This window comes from Perognathus longimembris, chromosome 1 (assembly GCF_023159225.1).
Source record: "Perognathus longimembris pacificus isolate PPM17 chromosome 1, ASM2315922v1, whole genome shotgun sequence".
Lineage (NCBI taxonomy): Eukaryota > Metazoa > Chordata > Mammalia > Rodentia > Heteromyidae > Perognathus > Perognathus longimembris.
Window position 1 is genome coordinate 137,514,764 of NC_063161.1, and position 22,785 is coordinate 137,537,548.

Genomic DNA, 22,785 nt, shown 5'->3' on the forward strand with positions numbered 1-22,785 from the left:
GCACAGCCCGTGGCCGGAAGGGGCCTGAAGCACGGAGGGGCGGGAGATGTGGGGCTGTCCAAAGTCTGCCTGTCTCTCCAATAGCAATATATACCCACTTCTTCCCCTTCTCTATCAGGTCTCACGCCCGCGAACTTGGGTTCTAGGAGATTACATGATTGGAGCTCCGTGCTTGTCACGGCGTGTCTCGTTGATGTTCCTTTCGGTAGGTAAAAGTGAACCCCCCCCAAATCAGGCTTCTGATAGGCACCAGCAGAGGAAATGCGCCCCTGAACTGGGGTCCTTCGCTCGCGCCTAAATTCAAAGGAATAAATAGTTCCGGCGCGGCTCCTGGGAGTGGGGCTAGACCGTAGCCGGTATGGTAGAACCTGCTTCGTAGTTCCCCTAGCAAGGTACAGTTGGTCCTTTCTTGGCCTTTATGACTGGGAGGAATTCTGGGGACTTCTCAGGGTCAGGCAACCCGAAGCAGCACCCAGGCGGCTACAAAAGTAGCCGGTTGGGCCTGTGCCGGGTATCCGGGCGGGAGATGGGGTTGACTAGAAGCTAAGGGGGACTTAGGGGATTATTAGCAATGTAGTGGTCAAAGAAGTGCTGAAAGGAAGGCCTAGGGAAACAGGGAATAGTTTTGGTAAAACCTAGAGGCGAAAGAAGATGCGATTCGTCCTATATCGTTAATAAGTATTTGGTCATTTTTTTGGCCCTCCATCGGGCACTATTCCAGGCGGATCTCAGCCATGGACGCGAGTGAAGAACTTGAAGGAACTTAACCTTGTGATGAGTTGGACAAATCAGTGTTGTTTCTTGGCAACTTAAGATTCCTTGAAGAAACTCGAGATTGAGGGTGGATAGAATTGCTCATTTACATAGGGAAGTCAGGAAGTACTTGAATAAGGTGACATTTGTGTCTGGACAGGAGTAAAAGACGTAGTAAATGACCAGTGCCAGTATCGGTTGCACATTGCGGGCAAAGGCAACGTGATGTAAAATCAGTAGCTTTTGTTAGCAGTAGGAGAAGGTAGAAGACAAGCTTGGAAAGGAAGGTATGCATAGTGATAGAGTTAGGAGTTCTAGATTAGCTTCCAAGTAGCGTCGAAGTCTTGCATATTTTCAAGTAGGAGGAAGATAACTTTAACATAGTTTGACAAGTGGCTGTTTCATTTCAGTTACCTTGTCATTCCTGTTATAGTGCCTCATAATCACTCTGATTTCAAATTGACATTTCACCTATATGATGTTTCTGTTTTGTACAGACCTGGCTTGTGCTTTTCTACATACCTGGCAGAGGTCTCCTGGTCCAAGACAGTATCAAAATGCATATTAAGTCGATAGTTCTTGAGGGTTTCAAGTCTTATGCTCAGAGAACTGAAGTCAATGGTTTTGACCCCCTCTTCAATGCTATCACTGGTTTGAATGGTAGCGGGAAGTCCAACATATTGGACTCCATCTGTTTCTTGCTAGGCATTTCCAACCTGTCCCAGGTAAGGTATAAACATTCTGATTTCTGTGACTTGACACTTAGTAAAGGATTCCTCACTAAACTTTGTGACTATTGCCAATATTTTCTTCATTTTATTTTTCTTTTTAACTTTATATCACTTATGGCTTGCCTAAGTATGATCTTTTAAGGAAATTATTCCTTCTCTTAAAGAGGAAAATAGAAACTTAGAGTTGCTGCCTAAGGTTCACCCTGAAAGAATGTTTGAGAATAAACCCACACTCAAGTATTGTGAGTTTAAGGCAGTGTCAGAGTTTGTACCCACTCCCCCTCTCCATTATATTGCTTAAGGCATAGTAATGTATTGGATAATAGTGGAACTCATAGGCACTACCATCTTCCTTAAATCTTGCAAATTAACATTTTTAATAACTAGGAAACAGTTCAGTTGAAGGGAAAATCATTAGAGGTTGGTATTATTTGTCTCGACAGTAGCCTTGTTGACTTAACTGTTATATCAATGGGATTTCCAATGGCAAAAAGCCCATTTTAGGGCTACACTGAGCATTATGGGGTTTGTAGTTGGCAATTTTTTTTTCTTTATTTTAGGTTCGGGCTTCTAATTTACAAGATTTAGTTTACAAAAATGGGCAGGCTGGAATTACCAAAGCTTCAGTGTCAATCACCTTTGATAATTCAGACAAAAAACAAAGCCCTTTAGGATTTGAAGCTCATGATGAAATCACAGTAACAAGACAGGTAAGTGTCTACAAGTATTTGAGAACTTTCATATCTGATTTGTTGTTTGGCAATATAGCTTTGCAAAAAGTGCCAAGGGCAATGTTTATAAGCATGTTAGGTGCATCAAGTACTGAGTAGGGTCCTTAAGGTATCTTGTGCACTCATAATATACTTTCTTATGCACTGCATAATCACGTTTCAGTCAATACCAAACTCCATCTATTACAGTGGTCACATAAAATTATCTCATCTACTGATGTCATAGCCATCTTAATATATGTAAATACTCAGACACTGGAATTTCTGGGTGATTCATTTCTCAGAATATGTGCCTTATTGTTAAATGAAGGATCGACTGTATTAATTTTGATCATATAGCTGCTATTGTAAACTAAGAGAATTGAGAGACATAAGGAAAATTCATCTATCTAACAGAATACTGAACCATATACTTCACTCAAGCCATACTTGAAAATGTTCCTTGACTGTGTTAAGTACTTCCAATAACTTTGATCTTGCTGTCTTCTGAAATAGCCTATTCTCCTTTGGGGTAGATCTTATTAGAAAGGTGCTCTTAAGAAATTCAACCTAAATCTACTGTCTTAAAGTTTTGTACATTAATTCTGATTCTCTTGAAAATACCAGGACCAAGTCTAAATAATCTATTCTTCAGTACTGAAGTAGACTGCAAGTCTAAATGTCTTCTAAGTAGAATCCAACCAGGCCTGTCTCACAGTATTTGTTTCTAATTCCTTCATTTGTCTGATCACACCAAGTATGTATTAGTCTCCCCTCCTCCCTTCTGTTTATATTTTCTTAATGCATGGCACCTTATATTAAGCATGGGAGAATTGGTCTAAAGAAAAAGCAGAATTCATATTTTCTTCATTTTAGATATTAATATTTTTCAGGTTCAGCATTTATGTGGTGGATTTATCAACAGATTTTAGTTGAAACCATTTTAAATTTTATGTATATTATTAGCCATATTACTGCCATTTCTGTATATATGCAGGTTTTTTTATACTGTAAGGCCTTACAGTTGTCCTTTAAACTTTGCCTTACATTTAGATTATGTTTTTCACCTTGTAAGAGTTTGGTTTAATCCCATTCTCCATCTTACTACTATGTTGCTTATATATATTGTCTCATAGAAGATTCTGATAAAAATAATGTTGAGTAGAATATGACAGAGTCCTATTCACTTATTAGGCACCATCAAATGATCACCCTTTAAAACGGTCCATAAGTATCTTTCTGATCTACCAGTTTAGTTCAAGACTACCTTTAAACAGTCTTTGATAAACTACTTATTTTCATATTAGCTTTGTTGTTGAATTATGTTAATATATGAACTACCAACCTACAGTAATCCTGTCAAGGAAATAAATAAATAACTTAAATAAGTTGGTCTATACTGGATATTCTTGAATGCACCGTGGTACACATATAGAAATAAGTGCTACAAATAACGTGTCTGTATGATTCTCAAAATCTGGATAAGAGTTATAATGATTAAATAACAATTTAAATACTACAGTAAAATATGAACAAGTCAGTGTATGGCATGCCTTGTTTTTAATAAGCCCATGCTGAAGTTCCATGGCTCCTAAGTGGTCAAAAGTCATATCTATCCTTTTTTATCTTTGAGTGGAAAAAATGCAGGGGGAAAAAAAGGTGATGAGGAAAGGCAAATGCATGTTATCCATGCTTGATTGCATAGATCTAGAAGCAATCTTTGGGACCTAGTCCAATGCAGGGTAGGTTAGAAGGCTTATATGTGATTGCATAGCACATTAGCAAAAGTACTTGTGTTGTCTTGACAGGAATTAGTATCCTCTTTGGCCATTCTTCCATTGTTTACTCAGAATTGTTTTGTTTACTGTTAATTGGAAAGAACAAATATAAGTAATAGACTGTTTTATTTATAATTTTAACCTCAGATGTGCATACAAATTTATATTTTTAATACTTCTTTTTTAGGTAGTTATTGGTGGGAGAAATAAATATTTAATCAATGGAGTGAATGCAAACAACACTAGAGTACAGGATCTCTTCTGTTCTGTTGGCCTGAATGTTAACAACCCTCACTTTCTCATCATGCAGGTATTTTCTTTTGGTCTTTATATGTCTTCATAATAGTATTGAGGCTTTTTTATTGTAGCTGACATTGCTGGAGCTATGCTTCCAGTTCTTGAATTTTGCTATTTAATTGAAGATAAGACTCTGAAGCTTTTCTGTTGAGGCTGGCATTGAACTAAGATCCTCAGATGTCAGTCTCCTATGTAGATAGAATTATAGATGTGAGTCCAGTACACCATTTTTCAAATCATTACAATAGAAGTACCTTCTTTTTTTAATCTTTTCATTTTCTGAATTTATTTACTATTATGCTTTGTTTGTGTACCTCTTAAGAAATGTGATTAAGTTCTACCAATGTCTATATCATATATACATTTGAATTTTTAAGATGAGTAATTTTCTTTGATTTATTTTGATACAATAATCATAATACATACAAAATTGGCAAATATTGCCATTGTATTCATCAGTTTTTTGTCACTGTGACAAAATGCTTGAAAATAACAACTTGAAGGAAAAAAATATTTATTTTGACTCAGTTTCAAAGGTTTCAGTTTGTGATTGGCTGGCTCTGTTGGTATGTGCTGGAATCTGGGCTAAAACATATTAAAACAGTATGGCAGGGAAAGCTGAAGAAGAGGCAGAGAGGCAGAGAACTCACCCACTGCCTCCTACAGGCCCTATCTTCTACAGTAACCACCCCTTCCTGGTAGCCATTCAGTTAGGAATCCATCAATGATTTAATCAGCTGACTGACTGGGTCAGTACTCTCCTGTTCTAATCACTTCCTAAAACCTTGCCTCTGAATATTGCTTTAAGAACTAGAACTTCATAGCTGTACCCCCTTTGTACAACACCTTGTCAATAAAATTTAATTTAAAAAAAGCACAATTCAGTAATACATGAAAAAAAAGAACTAGGACTTCAAATAAGTAGATTCATATCCAAGCCATAATATCATCATCTTTTAAATTAGTGGACTCTAAAACATTTTTAATCTTTCAAGGATAAAATTATAAATAATTTCCTTTAAAGATATGCAAAAATAAAGTAAAGGCTGGTGGCTTGAATTATTTTATTTGATACTTTCTTCTATTAGAGAGAGTCACCTCAAGGTCAAGGGCAGGATATGCAAGGAACTCTTTCTATTTTGTGTTGCTTTAAGAGAATACCAAAGTCTCTAATTTATAAAGAGAAATTTGTTGGTTCTTGATACCGGTGGTTGGAATGGCCAAACCAAGACAGGAGAAGCATGCCACAGGCATCTATGTCATGCTATAACAGAAAAGCAAGAGAGGCTGAACTTGCTTTTATAATAGAACTACTAACTTATAACTGATACAATCCCATTATCATTGATTTCTTCATGAGGAGAGGCATCATGACCTAGTCACCATTTATTAAGTACCACTTTCTGACATTTGCATTGGGATTAAGTGTCTAAAATAAACTTTGAGGAACGCATTCAAATTATAGTGTGCCAGAATAAATACCTATTTATTATATCCTGGATATATAAGCATATGTTAAAACATACAATATGAATATTATTTATTAGATATTAAATTGTATTCCTCTTTTCACTATTAAATATGACTTAGATATTGTAAAATATATAAATACATAATATAGTTACCTGTTCTAGCTCTACTAGTACATGTTAAAATTGTTCCAGAAAAATAGTTTTGTCTCATTTTGTAAATTACTTCAATGTATCATTTAATTAGTTAATTAGTACCACTAGTACATGCTAATATTGTCCCAGGAAAATAGTCTGATTTTGTTTCATTTTGTAAATTATCTCATATCATTTAATAAATGACAAAATTTGATACTGTTTTGTTTTCAGGGTCGAATTACAAAAGTATTAAATATGAAACCTCCTGAGGTAAGAATATTATTTGTGAACAGTAAAAATACTAATCATAACGTTTCAGTCTTTTAACCACTCATTAAAAAAATTGTTTCTCACATTAAAATCCTTAGAAACATTGTTTGACAATAATTAGTGAGAAAGTATTAAAGAAAATAGTTTAATATTATGTCCAATGTCAAATGGGATTTTTTACTGTTTATCATCATTGCTCAACAGATGGACCATGTCAGGATTAATTTGTACAGAAGATCTTTCCCTAATAAAAGATTTGTGTAAAAATAGTTTGTTTCATAGAACAGGTTACTGAAGGCATTAGAGCTTCATTTTCTTTTGGAAGCACCTTGACAGTAGTTGGTATGAAGTAATGAATAAAAGCTCTTGAAATATGCCAATGGTGAACTGCTAGTAAGATCGATATTGATAGTACTATTCTTTGAATGAGGGTTTTTTTTTTTTTTTTTTAGTAACATGTTAGGGAGAAACTTGCCAGCCACTTAGATATCAGAATGGGTTCCAGAATGTTAATCCTCTTGATGTTGTAGGTGCTTCTGAAAAAAAGAGTGCTGGCAAAAAAGAGTATTATAAAATTATCACTAATTAATACTTCCTTTTCCCACATCCATTATTTTCCTTAATCTCTAGCAGTGTTTGAGACTGATGTACTCTGGAGGGAAAAATTGAGATACAGAGAAAATCAAAATTATCTGCCCAAAGTTTTACTGCATGTTCCTCAGTTGGGATGCTAATGTTATGCCACTAAAAGAATTTTTAAAATTCCAAAATAAGAATAGAATGGGGAAGCATTTTCTTTACCTTCTTTATAGTTGTATTTGAATGGAAATAAGAATCATTTGCTTCAATTATATAAGAAATAAACTTAAGGAACTTAATATAGCAGAAGGCTTGATTTTAGAACAGCAAGGATGCCAGATACATGTCTTGAGGATTATAGCTAATGTGTATGTATAAATATATCTGCTTAGCTTCTATGTTCTTTGGGTATTATTAGGAAGATCTAAGCAAGGTCAATATATCAACTATATAACGTAAATTCCAATAAGAGACATTAACTTACATTCTTAATACAATTGTCATTCCAGATTTTGTCCATGATAGAAGAAGCAGCTGGAACTAGAATGTATGAATACAAAAAAATAGCAGCCCAGAAAACAATAGAAAAAAAGGAAGCTAAGCTGAAAGAAATAAAGTCGGTAATGTAATTTACCTAAAACAGTGGTTGGCAAAGAAAGTACTTTTCCAACTGGAGCTCCTATAAGCAAGGAAAAATTTCTCTGTTCATTTTTCCATAGTTATCCATGTTACTTGGGGTTTTGTTTTTTCACGTTTTTTAAATTGTATTTGTTGACAACAAATAATGGTTTTCCTTTATTTTTTAGATACTTGAAGAAGAGATTACTCCAACCATTCAGAAATTAAAAGAGGTAGGTATTTGTGTGTTAGGATGGCTTTCAGAACTGGTGATATATCCCATATCATGTAAATAGGTAAATTTTCTGGGCATTTTTGTCTAGTATGAATTCAGTTCATGGTGGTACTCATTCCATAATTCAACCTTCTGCTTGTAAAGGATGTATGCTTACTCCTAGTAATTTTGAAGAATAAACTTAATAACTCAGAAAATGATGTACTACAAAAAGAAGCAAGGCGAATTTTTGTGAATAATTAAAATTGGAATTGACTGGAACAACATTTCTTAAAGATCAGGTGCTCACAGAGTGGGTGACTTCTAAGATAATGCAGCTGTTGCTCTTACTACCTCTTTTAAGACATTTTATATGTGAAGTGTTGAAACGGGATTAAGTTTTCTCTGTAATATCTACATACCATCTGTAACAGACTTTGGCAATACCTGAAAGAATGCATTTGTAAAATATGTTGCCTTAAAAGATAACTCACTTAGGAATTTATTGATTGACTATTAAAATTTAGAACTACTTAAGCCGTCTTCTAGTGTAGATGAAACTGGAAAAGTTGAAATGGATCTTGAAGGTACTCCCTTTAAATGCATGATTACACAGAAAGCACAAGTTCAGGAGTTCAAATTTAGCTTTCCAACCTGATTTTGCCTCATTTTTTTCTAAATCTGGAAACATGGACAGGTCTTTCCTCACTCTGAATTTCTTGTCTTATCTGCAAATTAAGGAGGTTAGTTGTTACTTTGTCTCATTTATGTATGCCTTTATGGATATCAACTCTTGATAATGTATGAAAAAATATTGGTAGGCATATCTGAAAGAATGTTAAGAGGCATCATGGTATATTGCTACAGAATACATTCAGTAGGATATCCCTGACAGTCTGAATTGTCTTCATAGACTCATTTCCACCAGTGTATGAAATAGGATTTCTTACTTAATCCCAACTGCCTGATTAGAAGAAATGCTACATAGTTTATCTTATAGTCATCACATATAACACTATCTAACCGCTTAAGTTCTCATGTTAAAGTTTCCAAAATTGTTAAATGACATATTATTTAAGATAAAACTATTACATAAAATTTTTTGATACATGTTGGAAGTCTGTTTAAAAGTATATATTTTGTGTGAATTATTGTTTTCTTCTATTTCAGGAAAGATCTTCCTATTTGGAGTACCAAAAAGTAATGAGGGAAATAGAACATTTGAGTCGTTTATATATTGCTTATCAGTTTTTGCTGGCTGAAGATACCAAAGACCGCTCAGCTGGGGAATTAAAAGAAATGCAGGATAAAGTTGTAAAGCTTCAAGAAAAATTATCTGAGAATGATAAAAAAATAAAGGCACTTAATCATGAAATAGAAGAGTTGGAAAAGTGTAGAGATAAGGTCAGAACATAATTTAGAACTGATAATGTAATTTGGAAAAAAAATACACAGCTTCTAATTCACAGGCTGTTTTCCATTTGATTTGTTAGTGTAAGTGTGGTACAATTAAATAGACTGTAAAAATAAAATATATAAAAATAGAAGAAAATTATAACCTGAACAGATCTTAAGTTATGTGCATTTGCTTATAGGAAACTGGAGGCAAACTCCGATCTTTAGAAGATGCTCTTACAGAGGCTCAGAGAGTTAATACCAAAACTCAAAGTGCTTTTGACCTCAAGAAGAAAAATCTAGCAAGTGAAGAAAACAAACGCCAAGAGCTAAAAAACAATATGGTTGAGGTAAGCACCTAAGAACCTTAATTTCTGCTGGTACAATTATCCATTCTATTGATACCTAGTGAGTGTCTACTATGGACTAAACATCACGTGTGTGTCAGAGATATAGCAATAGGAAAATGGTTAAAAGTATGCCTTGGGATCCTGTCAAGGAAAAGAATAGGAGAGTGAAATATGTAACATGTTATACAGTAATAACATATGGACAGAAAAAGGTAGAGGTTTAGGGGAAGAATAATAGTTTAGGATTTTAAATTGAGTAGCTTCTGATGTGTGGAGTTAAAGTGGCAAATACAGTATGAACATAATAGGTTTATGATGCCTATTCAACATCTTGAGTAATCAATGATGTTAATTATACAGGTTTCTAAATTGATACTAAATACAGATTTCAGGCCATTAGTATATATTTTAACGAGATTGTATAAAATTATCAAGGATATGAATATATATCAGATCTGAAGTTTGAGTCCTACCATAATTCATATATGAGGAAGGGAAGAGGAGGAGCAAGAAGGTTGAGGATGTGAGGAAAGTCATACCAGTAAATTATAGAGGCCACGAGAAAAAAAGTTTTAAGGAAAAGTAGCCTTAAAGAGAGTTTCTGTACTCACAATATAACATTAAAACTATGAGTGAATATAAAGAAGAACCTAACAGGAACAATACTAAGAAGTATTTTTATTTGAATTTGCATGGAATAAATAATATAAAAGTACAACAGAAATAACATTTGTGATTCAAATGACAGATGGCAGAATTGCTAAAGGGACCCTCAAAGTTTTCAGGATAGGAACAAAGATACAGTTAGAGGAGGTAGCCTTTGCAAGGGGTGGTGGCTACAGGTAACTTAGTAACTGGAGTCCAGTATATAGTCCCAGGTAAGTAGATGAATGGGTAGGTGTGTGATGGAGCCTTCAAAGGGTTTTTGTTTTTTGAGGAAGAATCTGCTGTGTAACTGAAATACATGTTCTCCCTTTTTTTAAAATGTATTTACTTCATAAAATTAAAGGTCTCTCTCCATACTATCCAATGAGACATTGTTTTCCAGAAATAAAATTGATGTAAACATTGGGATGAACATTTAGACAAAACATTTAACATTAAAGCATGAATATGACATGCGTGACATGTGCTATAACACACAGCAGATGAAATCAGTTAGTCATTTCTTTTTATAGTCTGGTTTATAAAACTATGTGTCTTGCTTCTTAGGTTTTTGGCTTACTTTTTTCCCCTCCATTTTTTTGGCACACCCTCAAGAGTTACTGATTGTTGCCTTTCATGTGTCCTTTTATTCTTGATGTTTTAGTGTTATCATGTCCAAGCTAGCACATAGACGTATTTATATTACTTCTTATGGTCTCATCTAAACTCCTAATACTTTCTAAGTGTTCACACTTTTTCTCTATATGTGGTGCTGAAGAGTCGAATCCAGGGCTTCATGTATACAAGGAAAGCACTCTTGCCACTAGGCTATATTCCTAGCGCCATGTTGATACTTTTGAAATCAACTAGGCTTAACTCTTTGAAGTATATGAATCAGTTTCACTGTGCACTTGGTATTTGACTGAGTCCAGTAAGAAAAAATATGCTCTTGAATCAAATATTACATGACATAGATTTACTAATTGCAGTTAGTTAACAATGTAGAATTTTGTGAGCTAGTTACTAAGGGCACAGAAAAGCTTCTCAAAGACAGATGGAATTTCAGCCATAGTTAAGGGACCTCAGAAAGCAAACAACTCTTTGATTTTTGCACACTAGGATGATGTGAGATACTGGCCTACATAATTGAAAGACTCTTCAGGGGTTAGGAAGACTAGAACAAAGCTCTGACTATTCCAGGGAGTTCCACCTCATTGGCAATGTGTGTGGGTGCGCTCCACTTCAGGTTTTCCGTTTGTTAATTGGAGATAAGTGTCTCATGGGCTTTCCTGCCTGGGCTGGCTTTGAACCATGTTCCTCAGATATCAGCCTTCTGAGTAGCTAGGATTACAGGCTTGAGTCACCAGCACCCAGCTCCCTTATTCTTAAAAATAGTAATTCCCAGCATTTTCCTTTGACTTTGCTTTATTTATATGTTGTCCATGTCTTCCACCTTAGAGTATGAGCTCCTTGAGGACTGTCTTTTGTCTTTCTTCAATGTCTTGGAAACAGTATCCAGTATAGAACAAGTACCTAATAGCCAGTGTTTAATGTATCATTAAAAGTGGCTTAAAATTTCTGGTCACTTTAATTCAAGGGACATAGTTGAATTTTTATTTTTAGTGCTAGTGTCATATATTAGTATGTCAAATGTATGGTTAAAACTATTGCTTGGTTGGTTTTTGTTTGTTTGTTTGTTTGTTTGTCCATCATGGAGTTTGATCTCAGGGTTTGAACACTGACCCTGAGCATTTTTGTTCATGGCTAACACACTGACACTTTGAGCCACAGTTCCACTTCAGGTTTTCCGTTTGTTAATTGGAGATAAGAGTCGCATAGCCTTTATGCCAGGGCTGGCTTTGAGCCATGATCCTCAGGTCTCAGCCTCCTAAGTAGCTAATATTACAGGGATGAACCACCAGCACCCACTGGTTAACACAAGTTTAAAAATGTCAAATATGAATAACATTTTCCAAACTTACCATATATTTAGATCTTGTGCCCCAATTCTTTATAAAGTATTTTAATACGTATACTCTTAATTTTAAACCCTTTGCTTTTAGGCATAATATAGCATGACTTACTTCAAGTTTGTAGATTTAGAGACTTATAACTTCTTCAAGTGATTTATTTACATCTGCCAAGATTTATTTGACTAGATTTTGCTGTCATATGGGGTTGAAAATATTTGAGATATAGTGTATGAGTAATATCCCCCAAATGGTGAATTACAGAATGAGGTAATTTTATTTTCCTTATTATTTCCTACTTCAAATTAGTTTTTGAAATTTAATGCCCTAAGGATATGTGTGTGTAAGAAAATAAAGTAGATGTTTTTCCTTAAATATAACATCTTTCAATTTGAAATTTCTTTTTCCAGGACTCCAAAACTTTAGCAGCAAAGGAAAAAGAAGTAAAAAAGATAACAGATGGGCTGCACAGCCTTCAAGAAGCAAGTAACAAAGATGCTGAAGCTTTGGCTGCTGCCCAGCAGCATTTCAATGCTGTTTCTGCAGGCTTGTCCAGTAATGAAGATGGTGAAGAAGCAACTCTTGCTGGTCAAATGATAGCCTGTAAAAATGATATAAGTAAAGCTCAGACAGAAGCCAAACAGGTAAAGACAGACATTAAACGTTGTGTGGTTATCTTGTTTTTTTTAAAGCTGTCTTTCACCTGCTTGGAATTGTTATAAAATGTTTAAAGTATTATCAACGAGCTAGTTTATTTTATTCTACTGTTTCAGTAGTGCCTCGAAAAATTCAAAACTATTGATTCTTAAACGTTGATGATAGATTGCCAAAGAATGCTCTAAAATTTAAATTAGCATATTTTGGGTTGCTGCTTTGTTTTATTGACATATGTTGAGGTCTTATGCTTTAGCAGAAAAAACTGTCATCCCAACCATTTCTAGTTTGTTTTGGTTTTTTTTTTGCACCAGTCCTGGGCCTTGGACTCAGGGCCTGAGCACTGTCCCTGGCTTCTTTTTGCTCAAGGCTAGCACTCTACCACTTGAGCCACAGCGCCACTTCTGGCCATTTTCTGTATATGTGGTGCTGGGGAATTGAACCCAGGGCCTCATGTACACGAGGCAAGCACTCTTGCCACTAGGCCATATTTCCATCCCATTTCTAGTTCTTAAACCTTTATTTCTGGAACTTTACAATATCTTCATCAGCATCTCTACCACATACCCACACATACTCCAGTATTGGGTCTTAGTACTTTGATTTTTGTCATCTGAAATGATTGTCAATTTGTTAATAGTTCTCAAATTTGTTAGTAGTGTAGGTTAAATTGAACTTTCCTTTCCTATATTATCTTATTTCTCATCACTCAATGGAGTTCTCTCCTGGTAGTACACAGTACTAACAAATATACACAAATACATATCTGAACACCTAAATGGAAAGGAATGGAACTAGAGTTGTGATTTGTAGCCTTTTTTTCTATTTTAAATTAAACCACCTACTAGTCATTATTGCATAGAAATTTTCAACTGTTTGTATTTTATGAACATTAAAAATGGACTTATATTCTAATTTTTAATAATCTATATTAGTTGTATGTTCATGTATAATATGAATTGTTTTTTAAGGAGAAAATACTGGGAAATGAGTGATCTTTTAGGATATTAGTCTAAAATAACCAGTTACATTTTCAAGGCTGTCTCTTAAACCAGTCTGAATCTGGGGCCATTTAATTACTGGCACACTGCCTCATGTAGTCTGTTACCTTTTTTTTATCACAGGCTCAAATGAAGTTGAAACATGCCCAGCAAGAATTGAAGAATAAACAAACAGAAGTGAAGAAGATGGATAGCGGCTACAGGAAGGATCAAGAAGCTTTAGAAGTTGTTAAAAAACTCAAGGAAAAACTTGAAAATGAAATGAAGAAATTAAATTATGAAGGTTTGACTTTATAGACATGATAATTTAATCATTAGGAGATAGTTAATAGAAACTACCTTAAAGGCAATATATAAATAGGAAACATTGTTTCTATATGCCATAAAAGTACTAAGTATATAACATCTCTGATGTTTAAGAACACATTATTGAGAATTTCAGTTACTTGAAATTCAGGAAAGGCTTTTTGTACATTTTTACATTAGAAGACATTCAATTTATATGTGGTGTCTTGAAATGAATAGTGTACTCTTTGATGTATGTCTACTTGACAACTGAATGAATACTTAATGGTAAGCATACTTCTTTTTATTTAATACTTATCAGAAATTCATATTTGCTTCTAGGAATGCTTCTAAAGAAGGTTTTCCTTATATTTTTATTAACATGGTAGACTATTTAAACTTGGTTTCAATGTACTTAACACTTTCATCCTCAGAAAATAAGGAGGAAAACCTTTTGGAAAAGCGTAGGCAGCTGTCTCGTGATATCAATAAACTGAAAGAAAAATATGAAGCTCTCTTGGCCAGATTTCCTAATCTTGGATTTGCATACAAGTAAGAGCCTTAAACATTATATTTTATCATAGTAATAACTAAAATACACTTTGGGATACACTGGATGGTAATCTAACAATTCTGTTGACATCAAAATTGTTGTATGAAAAAATTAATTGCTTTCTTCAGTTGCTATTTTTCTCCCTTAAACAATGTTTGTAGGGAGATTTCTTGTGGAATAACTTGATTTTCTTCTACTTTACTATTTTAGGGATCCAGAGAAGAATTGGAATAGAAACTGTGTAAAAGGACTTGTAGCTTCTCTTTTTAATGTGAAGGATACTTCTGCTACCACAGCTTTAGAATTAGTGGCTGGGGAAAGACTCTACAATGTTGTAGTAGACACAGAGGTAAGCTGATTGATTCTACTTAAAGTTAAAATGAGTGTTTCACTTGGAAACAAGTATGCTACTAGAAAAAATGGGTACTTAATGTTTTAGGGCCTCCTAGGTCACTTATTTGTACAAAATACAATTATTCGCTTACTGATTTTTTTAAACTTTATTCCAGAAGATTTACTTTCATGCTATGTAAGTTTATATTTACTTAAATAGCAAAATGATCTAAGAGTAAGTAACCTGTTTTGGTATCTAAATTTTTATGCAATGAAAGTATATACTATTATACAATAAAATGGCTATGATAGCTGAATTTAGTAACATATCCATCACGTTGTGTATGATCATTTATACTGTCTTCGGGTGGTAAGTCCCTCGGAAATCTATTCCTCTCATGGAACATTTTAGAATATAGTACAGTATTAACTGTAGTTCTCATGCTATGCTTCATATTTTTAGGCTTATTCATCCTAATAAAAAATGAAGCTAAATACTATCTACCTTTATTTCTTTCCTCTATCTTAGCCCTTTCTTCTGTATTTGTGTGTGTATGTCTGTGTGTATGTGTCTGTCTATGCCAGTCATACTGCTAGTGCTTGAGGTTTTTTGAAAAATAATTTACTCAAGGATAGGACTCTACCACTTGAACCTCAGACTTTGCTACCCAAATTGGCTTCGTCGCATTATCCTCAGATCTCAGCTTCCTGAGTAGCTAGGATTACAGACGTGAGTCAACAGCACCTAGCTTCTGTTTATTTTAACTTTGTTGTTTCTTCATATCTTTCTTCCTTTCTTCTTGTTTTTGTTAAGATTCTCCATATACCTGAGATCATGCAGTATTTTTCTTGTTGAGTCTGTTGTATGTGGGCTGGGAATGTGGCCTAGTGGCAAGAGCACTTGCCTCGTATACATGAAGCCCTGGGTTCAGTTCCCCAGCACCACATATATAGAAAATGACCAGAAGTGGCGCTGTGGCTCAAGTGGAAGAGTGCTAGCCTGGAGCAAAAAGAAGCCAGGGACAGTGCTCAGGCCCTGAGTCCAAGGCCCAGGACTGGCAAAAAAAAAAAAGTCTGTTGTGTGTGGCAGCATACTTTTCAGGTTCATTTTAGTGTAAATGGCAGCATCTTTTTTAAGACTAAGAACCCATTATATGTTTTTATAATATTTGTTTGATTTTGGATTCCTAAACTTTTGCAGTTTTCCATTTTAATATTTTCTATCATCATTAATAATTTTTTCTATTTCAAATGAATGTTTTAGGTTACTGGTAAAAAGTTACTAGAGAAAGGGGAATTGAAGCGTCGTTACACTATAATTCCTCTCAATAAAATTTCAGCCAGATGTATTGCTCCAGAAACTCTGAAGATTGCTCAAAATCTTGTAAGTTTTCTTATCTTAATTATACTTTAAACTATGCCATTATTTTTAATGTTAGAAAACACTGGGGCTGGGGATATGGCCTAGTGGCAAGAGTGCTTGCCTCATATACATGAGGCCCTGGGTTCAATTCCCCAGCACCACATATACAGAAAATGGCCAGAAGTGGCGCTGTGGCTCAAGTGGCAGAGTGCTAGCCTTGAGCAAAAAGAAGCCAGGGACAGTGCTCAGGCCCTGCGTCTAAGCCCCAGGACTGGACAAAAAAAAACAAAAAAAAACCCCACTAACTTTAGGGGACAAAACCATGAAAGACCCCAAAAGGTTTAATTTGGTTAAATTTTTAAAGAATAGAAAAATATTAGGGTTGCCTCTTTTCTGCAATTACATGGCAAGAGAATAAAAGTATTAGAAGATCAGAACTCCCTTTAATTACTCAAAAATTAGTGTTAGATTGACTTTAGTGTTTAGAATGACTTTAACTTTAGATATTCACAGACTGGAATGGTAGTGAAAATTACACTTCATATTTCTGAAGTTCAGATTGAACTTTGTAAATCAATATTTGAAATACTATGTCTTTTTTCTTTAATGCCAGACATGCTTAAATTGCTCACAATAACAACTATTATAGAAAACTATCCACATGTATTGCAGAGATTCTTATTATAGTTTGGGTTTGCTATCAAGCCCATGAACAGTCAACTTTTTGCAGTGGACAAATAGGGGTGTGCCTGTGAGTAAGAAAATAGATTTTTACAGGAAATACATTTAAAGGCTATCATGTGCTTTACATAGATTTGTACAGGAAATATGTTTAAAAAGCTATCATGTGTAAAACATGGTAAAAAAATACAAAATAACTGATTCTAGATGGTAAATATATAATTTAGTACCAAAACTAGTTTGTTATTGAGAAGGCATTCTAAATATGTGCATTGGAAAGACAATTTTATGAATCTTAGAAATATTTGGGACACTGAATATATACCCATTTCCTTACTGAAATTGAAGCTTTCCATAAAAATTAAAGTATTGTTGTATTAGCATGTGTGTAGTCAGGAGAGTTACAATAAGTGACTAATAATTGAATGGCAGTGTTTTATGGTTGGCATTTCTTTTGCTTAGAAAATCACCTTTTGGGGTCAGAATGGCTCTTCAAGTTAATTTAGCTGTAGGTCAAGTCCCAGTAGATGTTAATTGGATTTCAAGTGACAGCAAAAATACTTGCTCTTATTTCTGTCTCCAGACCAGTTTAACAGTAGCTGCTGTCTCAAAGAACAAAAACTGTCTTCGTTGTTTTTTTTTCTGTGAGATCTGCCAAGTTCCATTGATATACTTAATTTTTCTGAAAAGATTAATAGTAGGTGTTATAAATAAAATTTATAAAGAGACAATTGGATCAAAATAAAAGATAGCTTGTCCAGTTCTAATTCCATTACTCTGTTTTCACTTGTATAATTGGCAGGTGGCTGCTATAGTTTATAGTTTTTAAACTGACAAGAAAAGGTGTTCACTTTGGAACAACCAAATTAGAAGTTTAAACAAATGGTAAAATTACATCAATCTGAGAATTATTGTACTTGTAAGAAAGTTTTGCTCATATAGTTCATTTTAGATTGACGAACTTGGTATTGGCTCCTTCTTGACAGATTCTCATGCATGGTGATTTAGCTAAATATTTACTTAGTACCAGATCAATGAGTGATTACATCTGTAACTTTTTACTTTAAATTACATAGTTTTTAAGTAAATTCATAAGAATTAGAATACAAAGTAAATATTGCCTTTTCTTGTTGGTTTGGGAAGCAATATACCCAAAGAAAGGAAATAATATACACTGTGGCACATTTGTTTCCATACAGGTTGGTCCTAACAATGTTCACATAGCCCTTTCCCTGGTTGAATACAAACCAGAACTTGAGAAAGCTATGCAGTTTGTCTTTGGAACAACATTTGTTTGTGACAATATGGATAATGCCAAGAAAGTGGCCTTTGATAAAAGAATAATGACTAGAACTGTAACTCTAGGAGGAGATGTGTTTGATCCTCATGGGACATTGAGTGGAGGTCAGTTTTCTTGTCCTTGCAATCCTGTTTTGTGTGTGTTTTCTTTTTTATTTTTATTTTTTTGGTACTGGGGATCGAACCCAGGACGTTGCACTTGCCAGGCAAGCGCTTTGCCACGGAGCTACATCTCAGCCCAATGCAATCCTGTTTTATAAATAAAATGAGTCTTTATTTCTTTCTATCATTTTTGAAGTAGGGACACATGGAGTTGGCATGACTTATCTCAGAGTTTTATTACTAGTCTCTAATAAGAACCAAGATTAGAGTCCAGGTTTTACACGTAAGCTCATATACATAGTTTAGAAAAGCCAAGAACCAGTGGCTCGTGCCCATAATCCTAAATACTTGGCAGGTTGAAATTTAGAGAACTATGATTCAAAGTATCATGGGTAGATGAATAGAAATATACAAAGTAATCATCCAAAACTAGGGATGGTGTGGCTCAAGTGGATGAGTGCCAGCCTAGCATAGGCTCTGAGTACAAACTCCAGGACCACCCAAAAACAAAATAATACTTGCATAGCCTAAATATAAGGACTGGGTTTAATATTTGAATATTCTGCATGTGATAGGCTGTTAATAAGATGAGAAGGTATACATCATCCTTAACCTCAAGGAGCTACCATTATGCTAGTCAATCTTATAACTGCTTTTATATTCATCACAGATCCATTCCTACTTATTTGTCCTGTCCAGTCAGTGGGATATTAGTAGTTGGAGATAACTTGCATAGAAATGCTAATCTTTTGCTTAATTACAGTCACAAGAAATAAAAGCTTTATATTAGGTACATTTTTAGCCTAACTACCCTCTTATTCAGGAAACGTATCATATCAGTGCTGCTCCTGCACCTATCTAAAGTGAAAGCTGTTTATAAAGGTTCCTTAATACCTTAGGAAATTTGTAGGCAGTGTTCATATTACCATCCTTCCTCTATCCCCCATGATACTGGGGATTCAAGTCCTTGTTCTAAACAAGTTCTCAACAGAGGCCATGTTTCTAGTGCTTTCACTTCTAGTTTATTTTTCAAATAGGTTCTCATGCTAACAATTTCTTACTTGGCCACAAATTACAATCCTCCTAACTTCTCCTCCCATATAGCTGAGATTACACAAATTTGTTGGATCATATTCTTCTTGTGTTAAGATTTGCCACATTGTCTTTCCAGATCTCTGTTCATTACAGTGGCCATTAACCACATGTAGCTCCTTATATTTGATCATTAAAATTATTTTCTCAGTTGCACTTGTTTTTTCAGAGTTCAAATATCAGAAAAGATTAATAATTGGATATTGCAGATGTATAGTACATTTTTTATCATTCTATAATGTATAATTCTATAGTGTATAAGCAATAAAAAGTTGCCAGGTTAAAAAACAGGATGGTTAAGTAACTTGGAATCCAGGCAGTCTTAATTTCAGAGTTTGCTTTTAACCAAGAAGGCTGGCTGTATATTGGAATACAGAGTGACTTAATGTTTCATTAGCCAGTTAATAAATTCTGTGTTCACATATCAGATTCCCCAATAAACTTGACTAGTATCTGCAAATGGAACATAAGTAGTTTTATAGATTTAAGACAGAAACGTTTTAGAAGAAACTTTTTAGACTTTTATTGATTTGAATGCTCTCAAATTTTCACTTAAGAATCTTCTTAATCCCCTATCCTATTAACAAAGAGATTTTAATAGCATTACTAATTGACCTTGGCCTCCTCCCATCAAACCTACAGTTTTCTCATCAATATAATACTTGAAGCTGTCACTGCTTGGTGATGGGGTGCTGGTTCAATAATGGGAAGTAAGTTTATTTTGCTTTCCCTGCTGTATCAAAAATTAAGCCTGGTTATGATTTGGCAACAGCTTCTAAATCCTCATAACTTATGAGTTTATTCCATAATTATACCATGTCTATTGCAGTTAGTTGCCTTTGCTCTTATGTTTTTCTTTCTGTAACTCAGTCCAAATGATTAATTCCTGTCTTCCATATGATTTTCTCATGGAAAAGGGAAAAGTAAATGGTGACTTAAATACAGCTCCTCAAAGCTTACTTTCAGAAAAGGAATATTTATTTCTGATTTAATTTACATAATGAAGCGTCCATGGAAATGAATTGAAGGACAGTGGTTCTTTTGAATAAGCAAAACCACATCTACTTATGAGAGTTTCTCATCATGTATTGTTTTAAGGTTTAAGTGATGGAATGATTTTTTTAGCTTCATGAGTTCTAAAAGATTTTCTATTAAAGTATTTCTTATATAATTCTATTAGAAAAATTGTTTACTTGTTAATATTGTTTATTAAACATGTGATAACATAATGTGCAAGATCTATTTCAATTTATCTTTATTAGGTGCTCGATCTCAGGCAGCTTCTATTTTAACTAAGTTTCAAGAACTCAAAGTTATTCAAGATGAGATGAGGATCAAGGAGAATGAGCTACATGCTTTAGAGGAGGAATTAGCTGGTCTTAAAAACACTGCTGAAAAGTAAGGTTTTTGTTTAATTAAACTGTAAAAGATTTGGGAAATCTTTTACTTTTATTTAAAGAAATAGAATGTTTTTGCATTTAAATGGTAAGTTTTTCATAGTGTCTTTGGTTTTATTTGAAAACGTAAAAATGTAAAAAGTGAATAAATATTGTCAGTGTTGGGGATTAAGTTTCAGCAGTCAATTTCTGAATTATTGGAATTTGCTATATATAGAAGAGAAGACAGAACAGTTTTTCTATGCCACATGGAGGCTTACAAATGATATATACTTATATATTCCTTAGAATTATTAATGTTTAGTACTATTGGGTTATTTGTTCTCCAGGCTGACTTATTGACTTCTCATGGCACGGATGTAAAAGAAAGACAACTGGTTTTGAAAAAGTTAAGAATGTAAGCATCAGGGGCTGGGAATGTGGCTTAGTGGTAGAGTGCTTGCCTAGCATGTACAAAGCCCTAGGTTCAATTCTTTAGCACCACATAAACAGAAAAAGCTGGAAGTGGCACTGTGGCTCAAGAGGTAGAGTGCTAGCCATGAATAAAAAGAACCTAGTGACAGTGCTTAGGCCCTAAGTCCAAGCCTCAGGACTGGCAAAAACAAAACAACAACAAAAGAAGAATGTAAGCAAGCATAAGTGATAAACACTTTTCCATCATATGGGAAGTAGTGAATTTTTCTCAAAATCTCTACAATCTACATTTCAAAAAATATTGTGAAGTTTGAATTACAGTTTTATTTATTGTCAAGCACAGTTTGAGGCAATGATACTTGAGTGCTTATATTTTATGAATTAAATTTGTTTTCCTTCAAGTCATATGAATTCCTAGTGAGGGAGGTGTCTTATCAGTTTATATTAACTTGAAATTTTGCTGTAACTGAATTAGCTAAAAACCTTCCAAAAAACAATAAAAGAACTAGATGGGTTTATGGTAAAATTACAAGGGTTATAAAACAGTACATTACAAAGTATTACAGTCAAAACCATGTCCTCCTAAATGGAATCTCACTATCAAAAGTAGTGGACCATTAGTACTAACATTTACAAAAGAAAATTAATAATTTGGTAATAAGGTTTTGGTATTTAATTGTTATAACAGAGTTTTGTGATGAGTAATGTTTGCTGAATTTTAGATACAAACCAACCAAAGCCATTAGAAAACTTGTTTATTCAAAGATAGTTTTTAATATTTCATACTATTTTGTAAATAGTTATCTTGTGTGTTCATAAGGACATAGCTATTAAGGTATTGTGATCTTCTAGGTCTATCATAGACATATACTAGTTATTACCAATGAGGGAAACCATATAGAGTCTATGTTTCTTTCGATATGGCTCACTTCACTTAGTGTGATTTTTTTTTTCCATGTCTTTCCATTTCCTTACGAATGGAGCAATGTCATTCTTTCTAATGGAAGCATGGAATTCCATTGTGTATATGTATGTATTTATGTATGCATATATATATACCACAATTTCTTGATTCATTCATCTTCTGAGGGGCATCTGAGTTGGTTCCATATTTTAGCTGCAATAAACATGTTTTTGTGCTGGTAGCTTTGGAATGGCCTTCTTTATTATCCTTTGGGTAAGTGCCCAAAAGTGGGGTTGCTGGGTCATAGGGGTGCTCTATGTTGAGCCTTTTGAGGCTCCATACTGCTTTCCAGAATGTTTGAGCAAGTTTTCACTCCCACCAACAGTGTGGTGGCATTCCCTTTTGGCCACATCCCAGTCAGCATCTATTGTTATTAGCTAAAGATTAAAGAAAGACTTCTCTGAAGAGGAAATAAGAATAGTCAATAGATGAAGAAGCGCTGAACATCCCTGGCCATAAAAGAAATGCAAATTAAAACATCATTGGAATTCTACCTCACCCCAGAAAGAATGGCCATTATCAACACAAGAACTTTTCTGTAGATTATGGAATAATTAAACAGCAATAAATATTAAACAGCAATAAAATGAAGCAAAATTATCTGCATAAGTTTTTTTTTCATGTTTGAAAATGTTTATGACAAGTATTTTGTAAAAGTGACTCAAATGTTTATATAGATTGTGCGTGTTGTACATTTGCAAATTCTGCCCCTGACATACTTCACTGAACA

At 34.2% G+C, this 22,785-nt stretch overlaps 1 protein-coding gene across 1 annotated transcript in view; it reads left to right on the plus strand.

The window, feature by feature from the left end:
* The first annotated feature begins 310 nt into the window (after positions 1 to 310).
* Smc2 (structural maintenance of chromosomes 2) overlaps positions 311 to 22,785 on the plus strand; it is a 40,163-nt gene continuing 17,688 nt past the window's right edge. The window contains exons 1-16 of the mRNA XM_048338371.1: positions 311 to 392; positions 1,251 to 1,478; positions 2,045 to 2,194; positions 4,160 to 4,282; positions 6,108 to 6,146; positions 7,235 to 7,345; positions 7,532 to 7,576; positions 8,728 to 8,961; positions 9,153 to 9,302; positions 12,328 to 12,561; positions 13,696 to 13,855; positions 14,292 to 14,409; positions 14,621 to 14,759; positions 16,008 to 16,127; positions 17,987 to 18,191; positions 20,543 to 20,678. Coding sequence (XP_048194328.1) covers positions 1,311 to 1,478; positions 2,045 to 2,194; positions 4,160 to 4,282; positions 6,108 to 6,146; positions 7,235 to 7,345; positions 7,532 to 7,576; positions 8,728 to 8,961; positions 9,153 to 9,302; positions 12,328 to 12,561; positions 13,696 to 13,855; positions 14,292 to 14,409; positions 14,621 to 14,759; positions 16,008 to 16,127; positions 17,987 to 18,191; positions 20,543 to 20,678 — 2,132 coding nt within the window. The 5' untranslated portion in view covers positions 311 to 392; positions 1,251 to 1,310. The remainder of the gene's footprint in view (positions 393 to 1,250; positions 1,479 to 2,044; positions 2,195 to 4,159; positions 4,283 to 6,107; positions 6,147 to 7,234; positions 7,346 to 7,531; positions 7,577 to 8,727; positions 8,962 to 9,152; positions 9,303 to 12,327; positions 12,562 to 13,695; positions 13,856 to 14,291; positions 14,410 to 14,620; positions 14,760 to 16,007; positions 16,128 to 17,986; positions 18,192 to 20,542; positions 20,679 to 22,785) is intronic.